Source organism: Geotrypetes seraphini, chromosome 17 (genome assembly GCF_902459505.1).
Source record: "Geotrypetes seraphini chromosome 17, aGeoSer1.1, whole genome shotgun sequence".
NCBI lineage: Eukaryota > Metazoa > Chordata > Amphibia > Gymnophiona > Dermophiidae > Geotrypetes > Geotrypetes seraphini.
In genome coordinates, this window is record NC_047100.1 from 20,318,141 (window position 1) to 20,340,242 (window position 22,102).

The following is a 22,102-nucleotide window of genomic DNA, read 5'->3' on the forward strand; positions in this document are numbered from 1 at the left end:
ACATGGGACCAGACCTCCGATCGATACTCAAAGCCCTGGGCATAGTCAGGAAGAGTTCTTCCGTACTCCTTACCAGACTTGGGTAGCATCGCAAGAATCCGCATCGCAACCCCAGTTGCGATCCACCGCTTCCAGCCCTATCCATCACTTGGGGGCCTCGGGAGACCATGCTATGCACAGACGATCCCGATCCCCGTCCCGCCACCGAGACGGGCACCGATCAAGACACTCATCCTGGCACTCTGCACGCCATTCGGAGGTGTCACCGCAGAAAAAACTGCAACGTAGGGGATACTCCTCATCAGAGGTGTCCCCTCCGGAGGGCCCGGAGTACGAGGAGACACCGGTGCCCGATTCTCCTTGCCACTCCCCGATGTCCATGGACCCGGAGGCCTCCTCCTCCTCCAGCCCGTCCCACAGACCGACGCTGGCGGATCAATTGTCCTTCTCATCATTCCTCCGACAAATGGCGGATGATCTGGATGTGACCCTTGACACGGGCTCCCGATACTCCAAAGAGTATCTGGACACCATGCATTTACCTAACCCTCCAACGGAGTCGCTTCGGCTCCCCCTGCATAAATTGCTGGATCAGACCTTCATGCAGTGTTTCGAAACACCGTACTCCATACCGGCGATTCCCAGCAAACTCGATGCTCGATACCGCATCGTGCACCATAAAGGGTTTGAGGGCCCTCAACTCTCCCACCAATCCCTACTGGTCGAGTCCTCTCTTAAACGCTCTCATCCCTCCCAGGTCTACGCCTCTGTACCGCCGGGCCGAGAGGGGAGAACGATGGACAAATTTGGTAGAAAATTCTATCAAAACTCCATGATGGCGTCACGGGTGCTGAACTACAATTTCTTTTTCTCTTCCTATCTGGAGTTCTTCTTGCCGGTGCTCCGCAAGTTCACTCCGTTCATAGACAACCAAGCTCGATTCGAGTTCGAGGAAGTGGTAGCCTCCCTCTCCCAATTACGCCTCCAGCTGATGCAATCCTCCTTCGATGCATTCGAACTCTCGGCACGTGCTGCCGCAAGCGCGGTAGCCATGCGTCGCCTGGCATGGCTCCGTACAATCGATATGGATCCCAACCTCCAGGACAGACTCGCCAACGTACCATGTGCTGGAGCTGACCTGTTCGATGAGTCTATCGAAACTGTTACCAAGAAGCTGTCGGATCATGAAAAATCTTTTCAATCCATCCTGCGGCCCAAACCCAAACCTCAACAGTCTCGACCTTCCAGGCCACCCCTGATTTACCAGCGGCGTTACATGCCCAGACAAACGCCTGCTGCGAGACAACCTGCGAAGAGACAACCTCCCCAGAAGTCTCAGCAAAAACCTCAGCCACCGGCTGCACCTAAGGCTCCCCAGCCCTTTTGACTCCCCTCCCGGGAGCATAACCGACACCGTTCTGCACTCAGCCTCTCCCATAGGGGGCCGCCTCCATCTTTTTTACCATCGATGGGAGGCCATAACCACGGACCTATGGGTCCTTACCATCATAAGAGAAGGATACTCCCTTCAATTCCATCGGGTCCCCCCGGACCATCCTCCAAGAGAGTATCCTTCAAGCTCGACGCAGACCGCCCTTCTTCTTCAGGAAGTCCAAACCTTACTTCAGCTTCGGGCTGTCGAGCCGGTCCCGTCAGACTAATTGAACCGAGGGTTTTACTCCCGGTACTTCCTCGTCCCGAAGAAAACGGGCGACCTGCGACCCATTTTAGACCTTCGGGCCCTCAACAAGTTTCTGGTCAAAGAGAAGTTTCGCATGTTGACTTTGGCTTCTCTATACCCCCTCCTCGAGCAGAACGACTGGTTATGCTCCCTGGATCTCAAGGAGGCCTACACTCACATCCCCATTCACCCGGCCTCCCGAAAGTTCCTCAGATTTCGGGTGGGAAATCTGCACCTACAATATCGAGTGCTACCATTCGGCCTATCTTCGTCCCCCAGAGTCTTCACAAAGTGCCTGGTGGTAGTGGCCGCGGCACTCCGGGACAGGGGTCTACAGGTGTTCCCATACCTCGACGACTGGCTCATCAAGGCCCCGTCAGCCCCAGAGGTCACTTCGGCGGCCTTGGCTACAACCTACTTCCTCCAGAATTTGGGCTTCGAGATCAACTTTTCCAAGTCTCATCTACAACCCACCCAGTCCCTCCCCTTCATCGGAGCGGTCCTGGACACCACCCGACTCCGAGCATTCCTGCCTCTGCAACGCATGGAGTCTCTTCTTCATCTCTGCCAGTCGGTGTCTACTCGCCAAACCCTACCGGCGAGACAACTGATGGTGCTCCTGGGCCATATGGCCTCCACAGTACATGTGACACCCTTTGCCAGACTCCATCTCAGGATCCCCCAGTGGACCCTGGCATCACAGTGGAATCAGACGTCCGATCCACTATCCAAACACATCTTAGTCACACCTGCTCTTCGGCAGTCTCTACTTTGGTGGATGACCTCTTCAAATCTATCCAGAGGTTTGCTGATGCACTCTCCCCCCCATCAGAAAGTTCTCACAACCGATTCGTCGAATTATGCATGGGGGGCCCACCTGGATGGTCTCCGCACCCAAGGATTCTGGACCAGTGCGGAAAGACTACACCAAATCAATCTACTGGAACTCAGAGCCATCTTCAATGCGCTCCAAGCTTTCCAACACCTACTTCACGACATGGTAATCCTCATTCGCACAGACAATCAGGCCGCCATGTATTATATCAACAAGCAAGGAGGCACGGGCTCGGCCCTCCTTTGCCAGGAAGCTCTACGAGTCTGGGACTGGGCGGTGCGCCACATCGCCTTCCTCAGAGCAGTCTACATTCAGGGGGAGAACAACGTCTTAGCAGACAAACTGAGTCGTCTACTACAACCGCACGAATGGACTCTCCATTCCAGCCCCCTTCACCAAATCTTCACACAGTGGGGGACGCCTCAGATAGACCTCTTTGCGGCTCCCCACAACTCCAAACTGCCTCAGTTTTGCTCCAGGATCTACACCCCTCATCGCCTCGAGGCAGATGCTTTTCTACTGAACTGGGGGAAACGATTTCTATGTGCGTTCCCACCATTCCCGCTGATCCAGAAGACTCTGGTCAAGCTGAAACTCGAACAGGCCACCATGATCCTAATAGCTCCTCGGTGGCCCAGACAACCTTGGTTCTCCCTCCTACTTCAACTCAGCAGCAGGGAACCAGTACCACTTCCAGTGTTTCCTTCACTACTTACTCAACATCAAGGATCACTGCTTCATCCCAACCTGCAGTCTCTCCACCTGACAGCTTGGTTCCTCTCAACGTAACCCCTCACCACTTCTCTCAAGAAGTGAGGGAGGTCTTGGAAGCTTCCAGGAAGCCCGCCACTCGACAATGCTACTCCCAGAAATGGACTAGATTCTCCTCATGGTGTGTTTCTAAATCAAAGGAACCTCAGCGAGCTTCCTTATCCTCCGTGCTGGACTATCTCCTACACCTATCTCAATCCGGGCTCAAGTCTACATCCATACGAGTCCACCTGAGCGCTATTGCGGCGTTCCACCAGCCCCTACAAGGGAAACCCCTCTCGGCCCATCCGGTGGTCGCCAGATTTATGAAAGGACTCTTCCATGTTAACCCTCCTCTCAAACCACCCCCAGTAGTTTGGGACCTCAATGTAGTCCTTTCCCGTCTCATGAAGCCCCCGTTTGAACCACTCAACAGGGCCCCTCTTAAGTATCTCACCTGGAAAGTGCTTTTCCTGGTAGCCCTTACGTCCGCTCGCAGAGTCAGCGAACTCCAGGCACTGATGGCGGATCCACCATTCACAGTATTCCATCATGACAAGGTGGTCCTCCGCACTCACCCGAAATTCCTGCCTAAGGTGGTCTCAGAATTTCATCTCAACCAATCCATTGTACTTCCAGTATTCTTCCCTAAGCCCCATTCTCACCACGGAGAATCGGCCCTTCACACTCTAGACTGTAAACGTGCGCTGGCTTTCTACCTGGATCGCACCAAGCCACACAGAACCACTCCTCAACTTTTTGTCTCCTTCGACCCTAATAAGTTGGGAAGACCCGTATCAAAGCGCACCATCTCTAATTGGATGGCGGCTTGTATCTCTTTCTGCTATGCCCAGGCTGGATTATCACTTCCTTGTAAGGTCACAGCCCATAAGGTCAGAGCAATGGCAGCCTCAGTAGCATTCCTCAGATCAACACCAATCGAGGAAATTTGTAAGGCTGCCACCTGGTCCTCGGTTCACACATTCACCTCACATTATTGTCTGGATACTCTCTCCAGACGGGATGGACAGTTTGGCCAAACAGTATTGAAAAATTTATTCTCTTAAGTCGCCAACTCCCCCTCCATCCCACTGAGGTTAGCTTGGAGGTCACCCACTAGTGAGAATACCTGCCTGCTTGTCCTGGGATAAAGCAATGTTACTTACCGTAACAGTTGTTATCCAGGGACAGCAGGCAGCTATTCTCACGTCCCACCCACCTCCCCTGGGTTGGCTTCTCAGGCTAGCTACCTGAACTGAGGAGACACGCCCGGACCTCCGGGCGGGAAGGCACCGGCGCATGCGCGGTGCGGGCATCTAGAAACTTTTAAGTTTCTACAAGCAACACGTGCTTGTGAGACGTCCGTACCGGGGCTCTGTCTGATGACATCACCCACTAGTGAGAATAGCTGCCTGCTGTCCCTGGATAACAACTGTTACGGTAAGTAACATTGCTTTTTTCAGTTCCAACTTGAGCTCTTTCAACTTTTCTTGTCTCTTTAATCCTTCGTAATTGTCATATTTTGATTTATGCTGTTCATAGTGGGACTTTGACTTTTGGTATTTTTGCTTTGATACAAACTGCTAATAAAGGAACTTTGATCACTCAGTTGGATTTGACATCTCCAGTGCCTCTTCTTGTTGGATTTGCTTTGCTTCAAGGCTTGGTACCTTCTTTCCCCTTCCCCATATCTTTTACTTCACAGCAAAAATACTTCAATTCCCACTTTTCTTGGAAATTTCCATGTTCATCAACAATTTTTCATTTAGTTTTACTACCACTTGGTTTCGATAAAGACATACTGAATGCAAGGAGCTGAAATAAATGAGTAATCGTTAACACAAAAAAATAAAACATTTCAATAAAAATCAGTATCTCTTCTTAAATATTAACTTACCAGACACAGAATAATTGCACAAATTAATAAGTGTAACATAAATAAACCTATTTTCGTATTTTTATTATACTCCAAAGGCAAAATAGTTCCTGTTAGGCACACCAAGCAAGTCAATACAAGACTAATGTCATGGTAGGTATTATTATCGTCTGATTCACTGCTGGTATTAGTGGAGGGAAATGGTGCATTATGACTAGAGAGAAAAACTAGTCTCGGGTACCAAAGGCGTCCACATCGTAGTACTTAATAAGAATAAGCAACTGGTTATACTTCTACGTTGTACCGTTGTTTTTGACTGGCGTAGATAGATGACTGCTTGGCGCCGATGGATTGTGGGAGAAATTTTGCGACTCTACTTATGACTTATTGGATTACATTGACTGGGCCACAAAGAAGTTTGTTGTGGGCTGTGAGTTTGACATGCTTGGTTTAGTGGAACATATTGAGATTCTCATGGACCCCTGATGCTGGCAAACTAGCCAAAACACACGGCCTGTGTCAGATCCTTGATCTACCATTGTTTTCTTTTTGTATGCGTTGGACTCTGACTAAAATTTATTTTCAAGCTTGATTTTTTTGTTTGTTTGTTTGTTTGTTTTCTTTCATATTTGGTGAGGATGTTTTTTCTCCTTTTTTTAGCGTGTCTAGAGTTGTAAGCATTCTGTTAGATGTAATGTGGTACTTCCTAGAGCTTTTTTTCAGGCCTTGAATTACAAAAAAAATGTCATTTTTACAGCTCATGCAGCTGATAATTTGTAGCACTAAATAACATTTAATTTACATTGTACTAACTAACCCCTTTTACTGACCTTTTTCTTTTTCCTCCACTGTATTTCAAGACTGGAGTTCGGCTGCCTACTATGTGCCTGTTCTCTGAAATGGTTAAGACCCATTCACAGTCTTTTAAAAATATATGCGGACTCCAATTGGTTTTTCAGAGTGAGGAATATTCTTTCAAGACAAATAGAAATTGAGGTCCTGGGGAAGTGTAAAAGAAGTACGGGAATTGCCTGGTAATGCATGTACATTTGATCATATTAAGTGGTTCAATTTAATGCAGATTTGAATTAAAATCTAGTATGAACCATGGCCTCTCATTGCAGTTGAATTATATTTCTTTTTAATATGTTAGGATGCAAAAATGTAGAAAACCCATATGCTTTTTAGTCGGACCTCTTCTACAAAGTAGTAATGGACCAGTCAGGGATCTCAAAGTCTCTCCTTGAGGGCCGCAATCCAGTCGGGTTTTCAGGATTTCCCCAATGAATATGCACATAGATCTCATGCATATTCATTGGGAAAATCCTGAAAACCCGACTGGATTGCAGCCCTCAAAGAGGGACTTTGAGACCCCTGAGTTAGATCATACATAAATCCATAAGCATGCAATGCTGAAGAGAGAAAAGACCTACTCACGTGTGTGTAGTTGACACCCCATGTTAAGTATTATGTATAAAATCATTTTTATTAAGGAAAAGAGCAGTTACAGTTAGGGGACAAGGAAACAAACCCATGCCCCAATGATGAGTAATATCTCTGCAATATCAACAAACAGTAACTGCATGAAAAGAAGACCGACACAAGACAATTGATACAAAATATGGCAGTGCAATTAATTTTTCATCTAAAAATATGATAGTGTCTCTGAATATTTTCAGAGACTTAATTGGCTTCCTCTAAAAGCACCTATTGCTTTTAAAGTTATCTGTCTGGTTTTCCACATGCTATACTCTAATGTAGCTTTCTGACCATTCTCAGCCATTTTTATGTAAACTGCTTTGAACCGAAAGGCACTCTTGGTATATAAATAAGGATGTTATGTTATACTATACCCCTCAATTTTTCATCAAGGACTCATTGCACTAATAAAAAACTTTGTAGAGCGTTCATCAGTAGAAACAGTTAATGAGGCAATAGAGATCAGTAAAGACAGATATACTGGCCAGAGTCAGCTTATCTTATAAGAAGAGATATGTCTTTAGTGTCTTCTGGAAGCAGAAGTAAGAAGGAATCTGTCAAAGAGCTGTTGGGAGTTTTTCAAATGTACGGAGCTTGGAATTTAAAAAAATGGACTCAAACAGCTTTTTCCGATGGAGTAGTTACAGAGACGGCAAGGGGATCATGAACTGTTGCATTGTTCTTGAGTTGAGGAAGGAGGATATAACTTGGTGAGTCCGTAGGAGGTTTCGCTATATACAATATAGTTTTGTGGGTCATGCATGCCACCTTGACCTGTATTCTTTTTTTTATTGGTAGGCAGTGTAGTTCTTTTATTCCTTAGAATTACTAACCCAATTATTTTAACGTTTCTACTTGTGTTCATGATGGCCTTTTGTTAGAAGTTCCAGTTCCAAGAGGCCTATGCTATAGACCAGTGGTCCTCAACCCTATCCTGGAGGACCACCAGGCCAATCGGGTTTTCAAGATAGCCCTAATGATTTGCATATAATGGAAGTGATAGGCATGCAAATCTGATCCATGCATATTCATTAGGACTATCCTAAAATCCCGATTGGCCTGGTGGTCCTCCAGGACAGGGTTGGGGACCACCGCTACAGACATCAACTTGACTCTATGCTGTTGCTCACTTAAATGTTATCTGCCATTTTGACGCCCAATCTCCCATTCTCACAAGGTCCTCTTGCAATTTTTCACAGTCCTCATTGAACAACTTTGTGTCATCAGCAAATTTAATTATCTCACTAGATATTCTCATCTCTAGATCCCAACACAGACCCCTGGGGAACGCCACTATTTACCCTTCATTGAGAATATTGACCATTTAAACCTACTCTCTGTTTTCTGTCTTTCAACCAATTACTCTGAGATAACTGAAGGCGGCAAGCTTTTTCCATGATGTTGCAGCTTGATAAGCAAAAATGGATAAAAACGCTCATTTGTATCGGAGGCTTGTGCCAAAGCCATAGTAGATAAATGGGAAAAAGTCTTAGAAATCTGTTTTGTTCCTCTTGAGGTGGTTATGCTTTCCTCAGTATGTTTTCCTGTTTCTCTTGTCTCTTTGGTAAGGCATCCTACTGTTAGCAGGGGGTTAATTGGTTTAAATAGGAAGCCAGTCTATTGATCTCTGAGAGTGTAAAAGAAATAAGAGTGAGTATTCTGGAGGATAGACTGTAATATCTTTCACTCAATACCTTGTGCCAGTAACAGTGCCTAAAAGGGAAATGTGTGAAATCTTGCTACTAAAATAAAAGGTTGAATGTAGAGAATGACACGGTGGCTGTTACTTGAACGTCACAAAAACTGAAACCATATTTTTCCCTGTAGTCTCTCTTCACCAATCAGACTTAATCATGTTCCTCTTGAAAAGGTTCATAATATCAAAATTTTTGCCATTTTCTTAGATCAAAAACTAAACTACCACAAACAAATCAGTGCAGTAGTTAAAAGCTGTTTCCATAGACTGTGGATGATTAGGTCATTGGCAAATATTCTCGACATATCTTCTTTAAACACCTTAATGCACTCTCTAGTAATAGCAAAACTTGACTATTGTAACTCATTATAAAAGGGAATTACATTAAAAGAATTAAATGACTCCAAATTATCCAAAACACCGCAATTAAAATCATCACTAAAACTAGAAAATATGGCCATGTCACATCTCTACTAAAAAAAAGGCAAACCGGTTGCCCATAATTTACAGAATCACATATAAAATAGTCTTACTAACTTTTAAAGTCCAAATGTCTAAAAGTCCCTCTATTTTTAGAAAAAATACACTCCTTCAAGAACCGCTGCAGTAACAACCCTGAAGCCCATAGAGATTTAAAGGGCTTCGGGGCTGTTGCTGCTTGGCTTTTTAAAACAGGCCCTAAGATCAGAAGCCAAAAAAACCCTTCTCTCTGTACCATTATTGAGGATCATCAATACCCGTCGGGACACTATTTTCTCAGTCATGGCCCCATAATCCTGGAATTAATTACCGGCATATTTGAGGGAGGAAAATAAATCTAGACAGATTCAAAGGAAAACTAAAAAGCTTTCTGTTTAAAGATGCATTTGAATCTTAGGAAAGCAAACAAGGCAAGGTATATCCCTACCTTGTGTTGAATCCTTTATCGCCCTTTCCTATAACGACTGTAGTTCTTCCCCTTCTACTTTTGTTCAATGTCATGTTCTTGTATTTGTATATTATTTTAAGTTGTTTGTCCTCCCTTTCATTTTAAATTGTACATCACTTTGAAATTTTGCAAAAGTGATTTTTTTTGTTGTTGTTTGAAATATTTTTATTCAAAAAGCAAACAGACATAACAACGACCTGTATATTTCCTTTTTCATTACAAAAAGGAAATATACAGGTCAAGCCCTAAAGTGATATGCAGGCGGGAACCAATAAACTTGAAACTTTAGTTTAGAATTACTTTGTTTAGTTATGTGTTTTGGATTTATTCTCAGGCTAATTTTCTTGATTAAAGCTGTTGTATTGGTTTATACCAGTGTCTCGCAAACTTTCCAGCTGGCGACACACTAAAATTAGTGCCCCGGACGGAAGGCACCTGGAAATGCGCGAATGTTGACGCGATGATGTCACACGTTTGTGTGATGTCGTCACGTCACTGCTGGCACATGTGCAGAAGGCCATCTGGCTGTGAAGGGCTTCGGTGGAGGTATCCGGGAAGTACGGGAGATGAGGAGAGTCATTTGCACCGGCTGACTTCCTACAGGACGTGCCTCTCGCTGCCCAAGTCCGGTCCTCGAGATCTGCTGGCAGGCCAGGTTTTCAGGATATCCACAATGAATATGCATGAGTGAGATTTGTCTGCCCTGCCTTCTTGGTATGCAAATCTCTCTCATGCATATTCATTGTGGATATCCTGAAAACCTGGTCTGTCAGTAGATCTCGAGGACTGGACTTGGGCAGCCCTGTTGAAGGCAGTCAGCCGGAGTGGACGACTCTCCTCTTCGCCATTGTGTCACGGCACACCTGAAATCTCACAGTTTGTGATACACTGGTTTATACGAATCAAAAAAATCTTATCAGTTTGTTTAGATGTACACAAAGAGTGACATAAGGCCTTTTTTTTTTCTCTATTCCAAATGAAGTTTTTGTTTTAAGAACTTGATTTTAAAGTACTCATTCCTGATTTTTAAAAAAAACCCACCAAAGAATTCATCAGGACAAGAACAGTTGCAAATGATTAATGGTATAATTTTGTGCACTTCATAAACTGTCCAACTCTGAAGAGATTTATATAGTGCAGAGTGGCAATTGTTCTTTCATGTAGAATATAAGCTAATCAATACCTGCAAGTGCAAAAAAAGAGTTCTATTTCCTTCACTAATGATGCAGGGTTTCTGCAAAGCTAGAGTGTCTGATGCATGAGTCACTTAGAAGAAGAATTAATTTGAAATTCATAATGGAAGATCAGTTTCGATTAAAACTATACTTGATCGTGCGGTTTAGGAGAGAAAAAGCAAGAGGGTTGCACTTGAATTTTCTGCCGGCTACAAATGAATTCTATTTGCGTGAAGCTATTATATTATGGTTTAGCGGTTGGTGGGTTATATTTGCATTGATGTGAAAGATGTGTTGAAATGAAATGTGTAGGGGACAATATGCCGTGTTATCTACTTATCATGGCATAAAAAAACCCAGAAAGTTGGATGTCTTTAAAGTTGTGCTTTGAAAAGTGTATGTAGAATGGTTTGAAAGATTAATGTGACTTTTTGGATCACAAAATCCATTATTCTAATTAAGCAGGATGCTGAGAAGTATCACAACTGCTGTTGTGTATGTTCAGGTGCCGGTTGATCTTTGTGACAGAATCAAAGAGCTTATAAAATAGGAAGGAAAAAACTTTCTATTGCAGTGATACAGGAAGATGTTAAGTTATGTTAAGATACTTATATAGCACCCTTCACAAGACCATCAAGGCAGTTTTCACATTCACGTACTCTATTTTTCCCTATCTGTCCTGGCGGGCTCTATGGAACTTCAGTCAACAGAAGGTCAAGTGACTTGCCCAGGGTCACAAGGAGCGGCACAGGGATTGCGGTCTGCAACCTCAGGGTGCCGAGGCAGTGGTTCTAACCACTAGGCCACCGATATGTGCCGCTCGCCACAGCCTTCCTTTTGATGCAACCTGTTGTGTCCGCAGAGGTGAAATGCGTCAGCAGGAAGGCAACGGGGCCGGTGTGAGCAGGGTGTTTCAGTCAGGCTGCTCGCTGCTGGCAAAGATCATCCCTTTAAAGGTACGTGGGAGGAGAGTTCGGGGTATTTTGTAGCTGGTGAGGCTTGGGACTCCCTACCTTCTACCTTATAGAGATAGGCATGTGGGATCTCTCGGAGATAATGTTTACTGCAGATGGGCAGACTAGATGGGCCATTTGGCCTTTATCTGCCATCATGTTTCTATGCTTCTTATAGATGTTTTGAAATTGGGTGGGCCTGAGCCCACCTATAGCTACGCTGCAGTTGTGCACTTAATAGTTTTAGCACATTAAGGGGTCTTTTGGGGAAGCATTCCTAGTAAACTGTCCACACAGACATCTCAGCAGTGCAGGGGGTGGGCTAGTGGTCATTGGAGTGGACATTAAGTAAAGGGTACAAATGCTACCTAAACTCCTTGATATTGTATGTTCAGCTCTCCAGGAACAGAGAACATCTACTATACCTAAACATCCACCACTACAAAAGCCCTCAGGCTCGCAGGTCACTTATATATGCATGTAGAAGAGATATATTTATGTTCTAGGAAGACTCGCGTATTTGCACTGAAATTAGAGAGTTCAAGTGAGACTCGAACTCGTGTCCCATTGTTTACTGTCCACTGCACTGACCACTATCCTACTCCGTCCATCTTATTGCTGTTTTCTTAGAAATGGCTATGAGATCTAGAACTATCATAGTCAAAATATCGACACACACCAGACAGGATGTAACAAAGACCTTTGTTTACTTTTGCATTACAAATCATGAATTGAACTTGCTTTGTCATCTTCCTATCATCCATCCGTATCTCTGTCTCCCACCCACCTAGCCCTCTTGCTTCTCACCTTGCTCACCCCTCCCTCTTCTTGTGACACTGTCATTGGAATGCTTTCAGGTTTTACTTACATATATTGATATTTGTCAACATGTGCTTGTTTCTGAGGAAGGGCTACCAATAAAAAAGGTATCCGCTTATCTCCTTTATGCTTTGTTTTATTTTATTTCTTTATATTACCTTTAAAAGTTCACTAACAAGTCTACCACACCATTTTACTCACTAAGGGCATGGATCGGATTCGATCTGTGAGGGGTCCGATCCGTGTCCAGGGGGCTGATTCACGAATTGCCCTCATGCAAATGAGGGCGATCGGAATCATGCCCCCAACCGAGCTCCTGGATCGCTATATAGCGATCCCAACGCATGCGCAGACTATCTGTAGATGGTCTGCACATGCGCTGGCCCTCCGTGCCCGGCAGAGTAGGAAATTTCTTCTTCTTTTTTTTTTTTTTTGCTGTTTCTTTTCTTCCCAAGCCTGTGGTTTTAGCCCGCTTTAAGCCCATGGGTTAAAACCACGGGCTTGCATTACGGGGAAGGGCAGGAGAATCAGGGTGGCAGGAGAGATTCAGGGCGAGAGCAGGAGATGGGGCAGAGAGCAGGGCAGCCAGAAAGGACCTGAGAGACTGGTCCTCAGCAGTTGCTTGTTTGTGATCGGCCAGCCCAGTCGGTGTTGCAGGTTTTTTGTTAGTGAGTCACTGCCCGCCATCAATTGAATGCCATTCCTCCTTATTTGCATGTGCAGTTTGGAGGATGATCTGGATAGAGGTTAGTGAATCGGGTCATAGTAACATAGTAGATGACGGCAGATAACGGTAACATAGTAGATAACATAGTAGATGACGGCACCTATAGCTACGCGGACGACATTACCATCCTCATACCTTATGATCAGCCTAAACCCACCACGCCAAACATCCTACAACGAACACTTAATACAGTTATGTTATGGATGAAAGATCACAAACTTAAACTCAATCCAGACAAAACTAAATTCATCCTCTTCGAAAATGACAAAATCCAAACCTCAACCAATTTAGAACTCAACTCAATCAACTATCCCATCCAATCCACCATAAAACTACTAGGAATGACCATAGATAGATGCTGTACCATGTAACCACAAATAAACAAAACAATCCAGAAATCCTTCACAATCATGAGAAATCTGAGAAAAGTCCGGAAATTCTTTGAAAGAAATCAATTCCAGCTTATAGTACAATCCCTAATCCTAGGACTGCTAGACTACTGCAACATCCTTTTCCTCCCATGCCCTGCTACTATGATCAAACAACTTCAAACAATCCAAAATGCAGCCTTGAGACTCATCTTCTCATTGAGAAAATATGACCACATCACAGAAGCTTATATCAACTCACATTGGCTACCAATCCAAGAAAGAATACAATTCAAAATCTACTGCATGCTATTTAAATCCCTAAATGGAGACAGTCCTTCTTACCTGAATAACCGCCTCAACCAAGCAACCACACTCAGGCACAGAAAAGTGCACTCCCCATTCATACCTCCTCCGATCAATGAAGTAAAAAGATCAAAGCTTCATGACGGCCTCCTAGCCACTCAAGCCGCAAAACTGGATACCAGGATCTCTAACCTGCTGATGACCACGTCAGACTATAAGACATTCAGAAAAGAAATAAAAACAATACTTTTTAAGAAATTCCTAAATCAGCCCTAACTTCACCTACTATTAACAACGCCAAAATAGACAAAAAATCTACCCTCACTACACCAGCAATAATAACTATGCTACTAATGTAACCTCCATTAACACACTTCCTGTAAACGGTATCTATCCTTGCCCGAAATTATCTATTTACCACCCTAATTTATCATCGGTTCCTCCATTGTAACCCAGTTTATAAATCTTTTGTAAGCCGCCTTGAACCGCAAGGTAAGGGCGGAATAGAAATCCCTAATGTAATGTAATAAAGACATGAATGGAGCATCCAGTCTGCCCAACCTGATTCAATTTAATTTTTTTATTCTTAGCTTTTCTGGGCAAGAATCCAAAGCTCAGTACTGTGCTTGCGTTCCAACTGCTGAAATCTCCGTTAAAACTTACTCCAGCCCATCTAAACCCTCCCAGCCATTGAAGCCCTCTCCAGCCCATCCTCCCCCAAACGGCCATATATAGACACAGACCATGTAAGTCTGCCTAGTACTGGCCTTAGTTCAATATTTAATATTATTTTCTGATTCTAGATCCTCTATGTTCACCCCACGCTTCTTTGAACTTGGTCACCGTTTTCCTCTCCACCACCTCTCTCGGGAGCGCATTTCCTCTCCACCACCCTCTCCATAAAGTAGAATTTCATAACATTGCCCTTGAATATACCACCCCTCATTGCTCTTGAATCTACCACCCCTCAACCTCAAATTATGTCCTCTGGTTTTACCATTTTCTTTCTCTGGAAAAGATTTTGTTCTACGTTAATAGCCTTCAAGTATTTGAACGTCTGAATCATATCTCCCCTGTCCCTCCTTTCCTCTAGGGTATACATATTCAGGGCTTCCAGTCTCTCCTCATACGTCCTCTGGCGCAAGCCTATCATTTTTGTCATCTTCCTCTGGACCGCTTCAAGTCTTCTTACGTCCTTTGCCAGATACGGTCTCCAAAACTGAACACAATACTCCCAAGTGGGGCCTCACCAATGCCTATCTTTATACAGCACAGCATCCTTCTGGCAGCAGCCACCACCTTGTCATACTGTTTTTTCACCTTTAGATCTTCGGACACTATCACCCCAAGGTCCCTCTCCCTGTCTGTCCATATCAGCTTTTCACCTCCCAGCATATATGGTTCCTTCCGATTATTAATCCTCAAATGCATTACTCTGCATTTCTTTACATTGAATTTTAGTTGTCAGATATTAGACTATTCATCAAACTTTTGCAGATCCTTTTTTCATATTTCCAGTCCCTCTTCGGGGTCTACTCTGTTACAAATCTTGGTATCATCTGCAAAAAGGCACACTTTTCCTTCTAACCCTTCAGCAATGTCACTCACAAAGATATTGAACAGGATCGGCCCCAGCACCGAACCTTGGGGGACTCCACTACTCAGCTTTCCTTCCTCCGAACGACTTCCATTAACCACCACCCTCTGGCGTCTGTCCAACAGCCAGTTTCTAACCCAGTTCACCACTTTGGGTCCTAACTTCAGCCCTTCAAGTTTGTTCAACAGCCTCCTATGAGGAACTGTATCAAAGGCTTTGCTGAAATCTAAGTAAATTACATCTAGCATATGTCCTCGATCCAACTCTATGGTCACCCAATCAAAAAATTCAATCAGGTTCGTTTGGCACGATTTACCTTTTGTAAAGCCATGTTGCCTCGGATCCTGTAACCCATTAGATTCAAGGAAGTACACTATCCTTTCTTTCAGCAATACTTCCATTATTTTCCAACAACCAAAGTGAGGCTCACCGGCTTGTAGTTTCCCGTTTCATCCCTGTGACCACTTTTGTGAATAGGGACCATATCCGCTCTTATCCAATCCCTGGGAACCACTCCCATCTCCAGAGATTTGTTGAACAAGTCTTTAATAGGACTTGCCAGAACCTCTCTGAGCTCCCTTAGTATCCTGGAATGTATCCCATCTGGTCCCATCGCTTTATCCACCTTCAGTTTTTCAAGTTGCTCATAAACACTTTCTTCCGTGAACGGCGCAGAATCTACTCCATTTTCTCGTGTAACTTTGCCAGGCAATCTCGGTCCTTCTCCAGGATTTTCTTCTGTGAACACAGAACAGAAGTATTTGTTTAGCACATTTGTTTTTTCTTCATCACTCTCCACATATCGGTTCCCAGCATCTTTTAGTTTAGCAATTCCATTTTTCATCTTCCTTCTTTCACTAATATATCAGAAAAAAATTTTGTCTCCCTTTTTTACATTTTTAGCCATTTGTTCTTCCACCTATGCTTTCGCCAGATGTATCTCTTGGCTTCTTTCAGTTTTACCCTCTAGACCTTTCTGCACTCCTCTTCTTGGTTTTTTTTATATTTCACGAACGCCTTTATTTTCTCCACCACTAGTTTGGAGAACCATATCGGCTTCCTTTTTCTCTTGTTTTTATTTATTTTCTTCACATAAAGGTCCGTAGCCATTTTTAATCGGAGGGAAATTGGGTCGCAAAGGGATCACAAAGTGGTCAGAAGTTGATCGGTGGACTTATTGAATCTAGCCCTAATTCAGCTAGAATTCCAGCAACCTTATATTCTAGCTACCGAAGAAAGTCAGTTCTATCATTTTAAAGTTGGTAAGTATGTAAAAGGCAAGAAATGCATTTTGTGGGAATGACTTTAGTAAGTGCTGCTGTTTGAATAGCTGTTAAGGAATGTTGTTTAACAGGCAAGACAGCAACTGTTTTCCTGAAAGTAGGTCTGTATTTGTCACCTGATTGAGAGACACGGTGTGTCACACTTTTGACACACAGACCTTACTTGTAGAATTTCTTTGTCTGTTTAAATTCCTTGTACTACATGAAATAAACCTGCAGTAAGACTCGGTTCTTTCCTTCCTATTAATAAACATCAATCCATTTTAATTTCTAAAAGAATATTTTCAGTTTGTGGAACAGTGAACAATTTCTTATATATATATATTTTTTTTTAAGTCTTTGAGCTGCATATTGTGTATTTTTCTGGTATGTGTATTCAGTATTAGAGAATGACACAGGGACAAATTTTTCCCTGCCCCGTAGGAACTCGATTTCCCTGCCCTCCCCCCCCCATCCCCATGAGTTTTGTCGCTCTCTCTGTCCCTGCCCCAATCCTGTAAGCTCTGTCTTAACAGCACAAGCCTCGGGCACTTATGATTTTAAAGTATTCGAGGCTTTTGCAGATGAGGGACAGAACTTACATGAATGGGGCAGAGACAGGAAAAGAACGCTCTGGGACAGGAAAGGAAAATGTGTTCCTGTGTCATTCTCTTTTCAGTATAATTTAGTCTGGAGAGTCTGTATTCACCGGTAGCACTTGGGGTCAGATTCTCTAATGCAGTGTCTCGCAAACTCTTCGGAACTGCAACACGCTAAACTCGGTGCTGCGGCTAAAGGGCATCCGGAAATGCGTGAACGTCGACTCAATGACATCACGTGCATGTGTGATGTCGTCATGTCAACATCCGTGCATGTGCAGAGACCCTCCAGACAGGGTCCTGAGCCGCCAGTGAGGGAGGTGCTGGAAGTGGAGGAGAAGCATTGGCTGACTGTCTACAGGATGGTTCTCTTGCCACGAGAGGCGCATTCCGTAGGCAGTCAGCCGTTTCCTCTCCTGCTCACTGACATCTCGTGGCACACCTGGAATTTTGCTGCGGCACACAGTTTGTGATACACTGCTCTAATGGGTGCCCAAAGTTAGGCACACTTAATTGGCAAAATTCCCTTAATAGCTTCAATAATTGGAAAAAAATTAATTGGGTGATAGGCACCTACCCGATTCTATAAAAGGCACCTATCGCATGGCGCTTAGCGGCACCTAATGCCTAAGTGGGTGTTTTTATGGGCACAGTGTGAGTTAGGTGGCGTTAAGTGCAATTCTCCAAAAGCCTAGGCCCCTGAAATATAGGCCTTTAAAATCAATTTGTAAAATCCCCTTGCAGCCCTGCACGAATCTAAGAGGAACTCATAATTATCCTCTTTCCTCTAGGTCAGGGGTGTCAAAGTCCCTCCTCGAGGGCCGCAATCCAGTCGGGGTTTCAGGATTTCCCCAATGAATATGCATGAGATCTATTAGCATACAATGAAAGTAGTGCATGCAAATAGATCTCATGCATATTCATTGGGGAAATCCTGAAAACCAGAGTGGATTGTGGCCCTCGAGGAGGGACTTTGATATTGCTGCTCTAGGTCAATGGTGAGATCAAACAAAAATGCACTGTTTGGGGGTCATGCCATTAAAATTACTTATCCATTAATGATTTTGTTATTATTTTCCATGTATACAGCAGCATTTGGTTTGCAGTTTTTATTTCGAAAGAAACAACACTCCTTTGTACACAAAATTGAAACCTTCATGTACTGGTAAAATTATAAGTATGTGTATCTTGCAATTTTACAACAAATGAATTTATGGAGAGAGCATTTCTGAAAACTCTTTAAAAACCGAGCATTGTTCTTTACCGCTCAAGGAAATATTACATTTATTGCATTTGAAAAGTAAATAAAAGTATAAATATGTATAGATTGAGAATAAATTTTATGAAGACAATTGGAATTTTGTATTTAGCTGTGCTTACTTGATTTTGTCCTGACCTGTGACCCTCAGTAATGAAAATGATGATTTCTCTTTTGAACAGGTTTATATGGGCCTGAAAACTGGGTAATATCAAGTATAGACTGTGGAGGCGTCCACCAATCTCCAATAGATATTTCCGATTGGAACACGCAGGTTGGAGATGAATACCAAGAACTGCGACTTGATGGCTTTGACAATGAGTCCTCCAATAAAACTTGGATGAAAAACACAGGGAAGACAGGTAAGCCATAAGGGACCTCACTTGGTGGACCTACTAGTAAACTAAGGAGTTGGTATTCAGCATGAGATGACTAGAAGTGGCACCTACTTGGGCTGATCCTGGGCTGGTGATTCATTGGCTTATAACCAGAAAGTGCTACTGAATATCAGGCCTGACTGCCTCAGCATTATCAGGTGGACCGAGGATAGAGCTAAAAAGGAACCAGATGTTATCCAGGTACTGCTGATATTCAGCACCAGTGGCATACCCAGAAAACTTCTGGTGCTCACTGATGAACCAGATATTTGATACTTGTCTTTGGGTATGACCTGGCCCTGAATATCTGGTTCTCAATTATCTTGTAATGGCCTTTTTTTTATTTTTTTTTAAGATGACCGCTGTAGACTGAATATTAACTAGTAAATTAATTCAACAATATGCATTTATTAGTGGTCCACATTTAAATTTTAAAGAAACCCAACAATTTAAGCGAAGTAGGATAAATTTGTGAGAGCATCCAAGGTGAACTGTAGAAATAAATTTCATGCTTGTTCTATAGTAACATACAGTAGTAATTGAGTGCAGATAAAGACCTGTATGGTTCATTCATTCTGCCTAACAAGACAGCCAGAGTTGTACCTGCCACTCTGTGCAAGTTACAACCCTCTATACCCTGTTTAAAGTGTGAAGATTATTTTAAGGTTTGCTTTGATTCCATCCTCTTTCTATTTAGGAATCTTCTGTGTTTATCCCATGCATTTTTTTTCAACTTCATTTCTGGTTTTGCCTCCACCACTTTCCACAGGAGCAGTGGCATAGTGAGGGTGAGAGGCCCCATGGGCGGAGACTCCGCCTCCCACCCCTCCCTGCCGTGCGTGCCCTCCCTTCCCTTCCCCCATACCTCTAGTTGTGCACTGCCACAAGTAACAACTTCAACGTGCTCCTCGTGACTCCAGCGGCTCTGATGTCGTTTCCTAAGTGCAGCACCCAGAAGTGACATGAGCGGGAGAGTTGACGCGGTCGTGAGGAACATGTTGAAGTTGCTCATGGTGGTGAACATCTAGAGGTACGGGGAAGGGAAGGGGGCATGCGCGTGGTGAGGGGAGGAGTGGGAAGAGACAGAGGGGGCAGAGAGGAGGAAGGGTACTGGCGCCCCCACCAACGTGGTGCCCAGGATGGACCACCCCCCTCGCCACCCCCCCCCTTACTATGCCACTGCCCAGGAGGATACTCCAGACATCTACCACCCTCTCTATGAAAAAATTTTTCTTTCATAGCAAACGTTTAGGAAGTCAATCAAAACTTATCTTTGACAAATTTCTCTGACCCCACTTCAACCTTGATGCACTTCCAAAACACTTCCAGATAAACTTGACTAAGCTTAACATGCCAATATAATTTTGAAAGTTCTCTGTAATGTCACTGTCAGTATACAGTCTCTTCCCCTGTAAACCGCTTTGAACTGTTTGTGGTATGGCGGTATATAAAAATAAGTTGTTATTATTATTGATGTTACTTCTAAGTCTATCATCCTGCACCCTGCGACCTCAATTCATGTCCTACCTTGGTTGTAGTTCATGATGTCATCTGTTGATTTCTCATCTTGAATCTGAGTGATAGCATATTCTAAACTGGATTGATGAAAGATAAGAGCCTCAAACATGCAACGAATAAGTTGTTTTAAAGTGCCTTTCTTGTCATAACTATATTTTCAGTCAACCTAACTCTCAACTTTATCTTTGCAAAAGTAAGTGAAATACAAATTCATGTTTTCTCAAATGCCCTCTTATATAGACTAGGTGAAGAAGGGAGCCATAAACATTCGCGGTTCAATTAGTTATGAAATTGCAACACTTTCCATACAGTTTACTAGTGGTGATTCTCCTGCTTAGGATTTCTTTGTTATATCAGCTGTCTGCATTTTATTTTCAAGCAGAGTATAGAAGCTAATGCAGTGACACTGTGGTATTTGCCCTGGGGCATAGCACAGTAAGAAGTAAAATACTGCAAACTAGATAAATTATATAAATATTTTGACTTGTGCATCCTTATAATTATCATTTTAATTAGTCATTTAAAACCATATAAACTACCCCCTAGTCGTAAATGATCTATAATTGATCAAGTTTTTATAAGACTCTGCTGAATACCTTTGTGCCTTATATATTAAGGCGTACACAAATTTACTTTCTTTCTTCAGAATATATACAGTAATACTTCATGACTGTACACATGGATCTGGTTATATCTGCAGTGTCCATTGTACCAGTGCATTATGGAGTGGAGATGCGACCCACTGGTTAGGAGTGCTGCCTCGGAACCCTGAGGTTGTGGGTTTGATTCTAGTGCTACTTCCTGTAACCCTGGGCAAGTCACTTAACCCTCCATTGTTCTGGGTACCATAGTTTGTGAGCCCACCAGGACAGATTAGGAAAAATACTTAAGAGTATTTGATTTTAAAAACTTGCTATACATCACCGTGGGTGAATCTCTCTTCATAAAGGCGGTTAATACATCCCAATAAATAAATATAACATAATATAACATCGTACTTATAAATCGCATAACCATAAGTTCAACGCGGTTAACAAAAGATTAATAATAAAATAACAAGAAGCATATAAATTAATTCACCAGGTACTTTGAAAAAAGGTAAGTATGGATCGGTAGCATGGAATGTTGCTACTATTTGAGTTTTTGCCAGGAACCAGTGACCTGGATTGGCCACCATGAGGACGGGCTACTGGACTGGACCTAGTAAGACTATTCTTATAGCATTACAGATTTGTTTAGCATAAACAGTCACTAGATCTTCACACTTTGCGTGCTATCAAAAGTGCAAGTGCATGTTTTTTAGGGATGGAGAATTAAAATGGAAAGCTTCCATTGCATGCTCTGTTTGGAAGTAATTCATTTTGTGCTATTTTGACACCTATTAAGATGTGTTGGCCTTTTTTGTAATTCTCTATATTTTCTCTGTAATGAATATTCCATTTTTCATTGAGCATGGAAGAGATTAATGTGATTTGTATTCATTTGCTTCAGTTCTTCAAATCTATAGTCAGTTGGTGAAGCTCTTTGTGATTAATAGTAAACCCAATAAGAATTGGATATTATGTAGTGTCTTGTATCCAAATGGAATTTTAAAACACTTTTTAATGATGGTGCTTGTAGGAACATACAGAAGTCCCCATTTCCTTTTGGTATCTGCCTAGTATGTAAATGTCATATATAGGAGCAGAAGCACAATACTATTTTTAAAGCAGGGCTATCTAAGATATTGCATCCATGGCAGAGACAATCCACGGCAGACTTGAACCTGAAACCTGGAGCAGCTTCATTCTAAAGTTCCTTTTCTAGATTTCCGTAGTGCAGGGGGGTGTTCAGCTTCATCAAGTCAAGTTTTGGGGTTACAATTAGAGGTTTGCACGCATGAGATCTATTTGCCTATA

General features: G+C 43.2%; 1 protein-coding gene across 3 annotated transcripts in view; it reads left to right on the forward strand.

Annotated features, from left to right (window-relative positions):
• The window catches only part of PTPRG (protein tyrosine phosphatase receptor type G), a 720,636-nt gene that overhangs the window by 342,871 nt on the left and 355,663 nt on the right, over positions 1 to 22,102 (forward strand). For all 3 annotated transcript variants that reach the window (XM_033925773.1, XM_033925774.1, XM_033925772.1), the window contains exon 3: positions 18,492 to 18,671. In XM_033925773.1, coding sequence (XP_033781664.1) covers positions 18,492 to 18,671 — 180 coding nt within the window. The remainder of the gene's footprint in view (positions 1 to 18,491; positions 18,672 to 22,102) is intronic.